Genomic DNA, 7,500 nt, shown 5'->3' with positions numbered 1-7,500 from the left:
GTGCGTGTGTGTGTGTGTGTGTGTGGCTTGGTTGAGGAAGACTTACAGTTGCTCCTAGAAGACCAAACTCGCCAGGTCCTCCTGGTACGCCTGGATACCCCTTGGGCCAAAAAGAGAAAGGACAGTTAGAGAGACAAAGTGAAGGAAATTCAAACAAAAAGCTTGTCTGTTCAAAGAATAATGATGAAACTGGTGTAACAAGCAGCGTTTGAGCCAGAGACCTCTCACATGGATGCGGCAGATGTGAACCATTACACCAAGATGTCCTCCTTATGGTACAAAGGCTAAATCTGGGCTTAGAAGTCACACAGCCACGACTAAATCATCCCAAAAGCATGATTCCACACCATCTCTTGCTACACTAGCATACAGTAACACTGTATCTCTGACCACACAGCTGTGTGAGTCAGTCTCTCTCTCTTGCCCAACGTAGTAGGTTCAAACATCCAGAGCCTCAACAACACAAGGCACCAAACCAGGGCCAGGACGTATTGAGAGCATGTGTGTAAAAAGCATCTTTCCTTTGTGTGTCTTCCACCACAGTCAACTCATATAACGAACAAAAAAACCTGCTGAAACTCTAAGAAAGTCTTCAAACACCTCTTTGATTAGACCCCTCTTGTCATCTCGAAACAATCATCTCAAAACTAAACAACAGCAGGAATCTCAGAAAACCCATGAAAACTCTTCAGGCCTGAAACCCCATGCTGAATCATCCATTCAGACGTTGACAGTGTGGTCTCGCCGCACTCCGCTAGTGGCTGTGTGACAAGGCGGCCTGGTGTTGCCAGGGTGACCATAACTCTTAACTCTTCCCACAGACAGACAGACAGACAGAGAGTCCGTTTGGGCTGCATCCATCCATCCGTCCAGCCAGTACGGGGCTGGGCAGGGGACCAAAAGCCACAGACCTGGAGGCCCTGGAGGCCCGCCGCCCGCCTCGCTCTCGTTCTCCAGATAGAGAGAGAGAACAGTACAATGTAGCACTCTCACTGACGCAGTACTGTACCGTTACACTAGAACACACACACACACGCACACACACGCACGCACGCACTACACTAGAATACCATTAATACTCACAGCACCACTACACTAGAACACTCACACTCTCTCTCTCTCTCTCTCTCTCTCTCTCTCTCACACACACACACACTCACACACACACACACACACACCAAACTACACTATAGCTATCACTGACATGGCATAGTAAGTGACTGCAAAGAACAACTGCTTTACTTGCAAAAAATCACCATGTTTTCATTATTCACAGCACTACTGAGAGCCACCGGTCATGACTGCAGAAGAGCATTCACAGACAGGACCTACTGTAGCCTGCAGTAACACAACTGACGTTCACGTTCACACTAACACTACAGGACTGACTGAGAGCCTGCAGGCTGCAATGACCACAACTATACAGAACCCACAGAGAGGGAGCCTGAGAGCCACATACGACATATGGAGCAACGGTGATACCTACAGTTGGGCCATAGCTACAGTACAAGATCCATTCCATGCATTACAATGAGCCCATCCTCTGATTTCTACCTTCACCAGCCTCCCCAGCCTGTGTTGCGGTCCATTTACAGACGGGCAGAAACAGGTGACCCGTGCACTGGATGGACCTCTAAACATTTGGGACTGACCTGCCATCGATTTTTGGGGCTATACGTTAAACAGAGCATAGATGTACTGGTCCTGGTACTTACCATAGGGCCCTTCTCCCCAGGAGGACCCAACGGACCTGCCGGACCACGGTCCCCCTGGAAAACACATAGGAGACAGGTCATTAACACACACACACGCATGCATGCGCACACTCGTGCGCGCACCTACCAGCGCACACACACACACACACACACACACACATACTGTACATAGACACACACACACACACATACACAGACACACACGCACACACGGCGCACGCACACACACACACACACACACACACACACACACACACACGCCGACAAGGTTGAAACATCAAACCCCAGCGCTCCACTTAAGGGGTCTTAAAAACAGTAATGAAAGAGAGAGAGAGCCCCCTTTAAAACCCAGTAGGCTTGAGTGCCTGCTATAGCGGAGGGACGGATGTAAGTAAACCTTCTAGTGTAGAACAGGCCTGCACGGCTGGGTCTCCTCTTTCTCTCTCTCTCTCTCACAGCCTAATGCGTCACTGATGTTTTAATCCTCTGTTCCCTGGTCGTGACCGTACGAGCACCGATGCTTCCCTCCCCTTAACCAGGCACTACCAACTGAGTAGAGGAATAGTTTCACAGCTCTGTATTGGAAACATCCCATCGAAGTCCCATCAGAGTGCGTAATTGGATTAAATGTATTTAATCTGAAAGGAATTTGTGGGCTGACAGGGTATGGCTGGTGCTGACAGAAGGAACAGGCGGTGTAAAGAGGGGCTGTTTGAAAAGCACTGGTGTAGGTCTGACAGACTGGTTCACAGCAGATGTGTCCTGACACAGAAGGGGCTTCTGGGTAGGCTGGGGGAGACAGAGGGCCATCCAATGTCAATAGTTAGCACCTAAAAAATACAGTTAAATGGCTTCAGTCAACAGCCAGGCAGAAACTGTTTTCTGTTGTGTTTGGAAGGGCCGGTTGGAGCTGAGTGTTGTTATCAGCACAGGAAATTGGGCAACGGCCTTGAGGGCCTCTCCTGGTACATGAAAAACTGAAAGTTACGGATGTATGTGAGGTGCATGACCCTGTGTGTGGGTTAGGTGAACAAGTGAACAGTGTGTGTGTGTGTGTGTGTGTGTGTGTGTGTGTGTGTGTGTGTGTGTGTGCGTGTGTGCGTGTGTGCATGTGTGCATGTGTGCGTGTGTGTGCGTGTGTGTGTAAGGCTGTTGGTAGTGTGGGGTTATTCAATGAGTTCATATATATGGAGTTAATATTTCATCTATATTATGCATGCAGTGCACTGATGACTGTGTGATGGCTGTTTACCATAGTGTTATCCATGTGGACATGTGAGGGTCATGGGCAGACCGTGCTGAGTGCCTGAGTGTTTGTCTAAGCATCTGTGTCAGGCCCTGTGGGCCAGGCAGCATGGGCTGTTTTACACAGAGCTAATTACAGGGGTCTACCAGAGAGAGCCTTTAGGGGCCCCAGGGCTGATGAACACTGACAGCCTAATGGCAGGGAAAAAGCACACTACCTTTTCCCCAGCTTCTCCTATCACCCCAGCGATCCCGATCAGGCCGGCTGGACCCTGCGGAGGAGAGCAGAGAGGAGAGAGAGAGAGAGAGAGAGAGAGAGAGAGAGAGAGAGAGAGAGAGAGAGAGAGAGAGAGAGAGAGAGAGAGAGAGAGAGATAAGGGTCAATGGTTAATAACACCCACCCACATGGTCACTCTGGGAAACCAAGCATAGGAGACGGGTCATTACACACACACCTACACACACACACACCTACACACACACCTACACACACAAACACACACACACACACACACACACACACACACATCAGGCAAAACTATGTCCATGAGAAGAGACAAGATCCCCACTCTTTGGACTCATTTCAAACCCACTGTGACAGTTGGAATGTACATAGACTGCAATGCAATGATGATGATGTAAGGATGGGGTAGAGAAGCACTGCACCCACATGCTAACAGATGTACAGTAAATACCTATACAGTAGAGAAAGGTGATGTGGTCTAGCACCATGGTCTACAGTGCATACATATTATGCCCATGTCGGCATGGGTTCGAATCCACCCCATGTCCTGCTGACATGCCCTCTTCTCCTTACTTTTCTGTCTATCTTCACTATCTCTATGCAATAAAAAGAAAAATATGAGTGGGACTGCCCCACTAACATTTACATTTTTTAAATCAAGAATAATGTATATACTGAAAAATGTTAAGAAATTAACTAGGTAACTAGGCTAACTAGGCAGTGGGGATTACTCACTGAATCCATTGCATTTTGGCTTGACTATAAAGTGTCATTGATTTTCAACAACGTTGACATTTATTTACATTTTTCAGAATAAAAGTCTGAAAGGTCCGTCGGTTGGCGACTTGTTCCCCCTTTCACCAGCTGCTGTCACATATTATTGTAGTTGAGCCATAAGGTAACACAATTAAGGTTACTTGACATTGCTAAATTAAATATTTCATGTTCTCTGAACAAGACTTGCCTTATCACTGTTAAGAAATACTGATCAATGTATACATTAGTCTAAAGCTTTTTCAAGCCATTTTCTTTTGTAGCTATAATGCTAACTCCATCATTTTGTGTGGAATAGAATAACATCCTCCGATTTTGACCTCCACCAGCCTACCCTGCAGTGGAGGTCTGCTCTGACAAATAGACTGATCTAAATGTCCTGCTGACCTTCAAAAACGTACTCGAGGAACGCTAACGAAGAAAAACAACTGGCTAATGTAAATATGAGAATACATCTGAAGAGAATAACCACTTCCAGATCAGACGTCTGGAAAAAAGGCTGCGGTTTTGGCCCAGTACCAGGCTCTCTACGGAGAGAACCGGCCCCTCCAGAACCACCGAAGAGTGCACTGTACGCTGGTGAAAACATGGTCCGGTTCAGGCCAAACCCACTAAACCCAAAGCGGTCCCTGTGGTTGTCTTTGTACAAGGAGGCAAAAATGTGCATCACTGTATTTCATTCATAGTAGTACAGAGAGAAGTACTTGGATGACTTTGTGTATTTGTAAATGTTGTCTTCTTTTATTATTCGTTCTCCGTCTTTCCATCACGTCTTACTCAATAAGTGGAGTGTTTGTTTCGGAGAGACGGCCCACATCTGGGGCCGGTTAGGAGCGGGGAGAGAGAGAGAGCTCAGACTCAGACCAGCGAGAGGGGCTCAGGACAGACAGACAGAGACAGACACAGAGCCAGGGCTCAGACGACACTCCTGGAGTTTATTAATTGGAGACGGCAGGAAGAGGGGGAGGAACAAGAAGACAGGGGAGGTTTCCTGGAAAAAAGCAGACCCAGCATCGACGGATGCTAAATGGAGAAGATGCTGGAGGCAATATGGCCGGAGGTGTGAAAGATGAAGGCATGCATCACGCCTGCTGCCCTGGACAACCTCCTTGAGTGTGTTGACACTAAAAAGTGTATATCTCTGGTTCTCTCTGTAGCCAAACACACTTGGTCATCCAAGCCCCATGGAGCTGAATAATCCAAACAATGTGATAAAAAAAAAAAACTATGTTCCTGGTTATCCTCAACAATAAAAAAAAAAAATGCAGAGTTGCAATTCCTTGAGTTGAATCAACATCCATACAGCCAGGAAATCAGTAGAGGGGCCAGCCGCAAAAAAAAATCCAACTTCACTGTAAGGTAACGTACCGCACGATCACCAGCCCCCACCGCCCGGAGCTAGCAAAATCCCTTAATTGGTGCATGAAGTGGGACAATATGGCCTCTCCCGTATCATTTTAACGGTAGGAAACTGGTTCAAGGGTTTTTTTTCGTCCTGTGACAGGGCCTCTTCAGATGGGGTTCTTAGTGTTTCGGCACAACAATGTGCTTTCTCAGGGGCTCAGATGCATGTCATCAGCCCAGGGTTAGGAGCAGCCAGGAGACGGACATAACCATTACAGGGTCTGTACTGTAATGCAGGAAGACACTGTCTGTCAGGAACAGTAGTGTTGAGGTGTGTTCATTCTCTGTCTCTCTACTGTACCTCTCTTTCTCTCTCTCACTCTCTCTCTCTCTCTGTACATACTGTACACTCAGGTGCACATGATTATAGTGTAGAGAGAGAATTAGTTGCAGTTCGTTCACTCACACTATCTTTCTTTCTCTCTCTCTCTTTCTCTCTCTCCCTCCCTGTCTCTGTACATAAACAAATATTGTAAGAATCAAAGTGTAGAGAGAGAATTAGAAACATGTTTCAGAGCAACCTGTTGTTGCCCTCAGCAAGTCAGAGGCAGTTAGATTTTTTATTATTACCCTCATTGGAAGGGTCCCGTGAAATGGAACTCTCCGACAGCCAATCCAATTTGGCATCGTAAAAAATCCTCCAATAAATGATCGGGTTAAAAAAGGCTTTATGGGTAACAAGTGGTACTGAGAGAGAGCAGTGAACATCAGCAGAACCGGGCCCTCTGTACTGACCTACGGCTAACCTGGACTCTTCAACGGTCTCTCTCAGCCCGTCCACATCTTATTTATTTGGAAAGTGATGTCATGCCGTTCATTAGAGCCTCCATGTGTTTCAGGGGGCTTTTTTTAACATGGCCCCCGAGGCCCCGCTTTGGCTTCAAAGGACCCTACAGTCTGTGGTTAGTGCTTAATCCCTCTCACATGTGCGTTCATACGCAATACAGGCACTGCATGTTTGGTGGCCTGCACTCCACAATGCTCCAGAATGATAATATTACTGTTGAGGGGCCTTTGCAGAGGCTAACACACTGATGTTCAGTTGGGGGGGAAACATACGTCGCTGTGTTCCGTATCAAAAGACTAACTGGACCATAAAAAACGAAGATAAACTTTCTTGAAGCAATACAGTTTCACAGTTAATGATCCAATCCAGAGAGATTATTTCACAGGGTGATTATTTCACAGATGTTGTGTGACTGGACGGGCAACAGATGTTTTGTTCCATTACAAGCTGAGGTTCTGTTAGATGTCATCGATGAATGCAGTTCGACTGATAGATTGAGAGCTTCAGACAATTGCAGACTTTTGCAACATTTGTTTCACATTTTTTTCACAAAATAGTCTCGGATGTGTCTTGGGCAACAACAATTATCACATTAATTATTAATTATATACAGTTGGTTTCGTTCAAGACAGCTTTTAAATTTACAACAAATCTTTTGGCACGAGGGAACAAATAGATGATCCAAATTAGGTCACTTCTACCGAAAAATCTCTCACTGTAGTTCCTTGTGTTTGTAATGTAATGGTCATCTGCCAACTTCCTTATGAAAAAAAACTAAACACTAACATGAATGTTCTGCATGAAGCAAAAGTGGGTCAGCATACCAGCAAGACATCAAGAGAGAAACTGACATAAACTTCCTTTACCTACCCCCCCTCCCACGCCTCCTCCACACACACACACACACACACACACACACACACACACACACACACACACACACACACACACACACACACACAGACACAGACACAGACACTCACACTCACACTCACACTCACACTCACACTCACACTCACACACACTCACACAAAGACTGATGAAAGCCAACCAGACACTTCCTATAGGACTTAATCAAAAGCTGTCCTCAGCAGGAAGGGATGTAATTACTGTAGTTACTGTACATTAAACAAAGTGTCTGATAGCTAGTTCTGTGTCAGCTAGCTAGTTAGCCGCTGGCCATGCAAAGTCAGCAAAAAACACCAGACTCACTTGCGGTCCGATCTTTCCAACGTTGCCCAGGTCCCCTATCTCCCCCTGAAAACAGGAACAAATACAACGGTACTTGGTTAGCTTCCTGTGTATTCCGACCGGGCCACCACTCCACCACC

At 46.5% G+C, this 7,500-nt stretch overlaps 1 protein-coding gene across 1 annotated transcript in view; it reads right to left on the bottom strand.

Moving 5' to 3' along the window:
• Nucleotides 1-7,500, bottom strand: part of col24a1 (collagen type XXIV alpha 1 chain) — a gene marked incomplete at both ends in the record, with an annotated part of 120,638 nt that overhangs the window by 40,157 nt on the left and 72,981 nt on the right. The window contains 3 exons of the mRNA XM_080528293.1: nucleotides 1,716-1,769; nucleotides 3,179-3,232; nucleotides 7,382-7,426. Coding sequence (XP_080384419.1) covers nucleotides 1,716-1,769; nucleotides 3,179-3,232; nucleotides 7,382-7,426 — 153 coding nt within the window. The remainder of the gene's footprint in view (nucleotides 1-1,715; nucleotides 1,770-3,178; nucleotides 3,233-7,381; nucleotides 7,427-7,500) is intronic.

Source organism: Nansenia antarctica (assembly GCF_963989245.1).
Source record: "Nansenia antarctica genome assembly, chromosome: 1".
Classification (NCBI taxonomy): Eukaryota; Metazoa; Chordata; class Actinopteri; order Argentiniformes; family Microstomatidae; genus Nansenia; species Nansenia antarctica.
The sequence above is the reverse complement of the archived record's forward strand: the minus strand, read 5'-3'. Positions and strand labels throughout refer to the sequence as shown.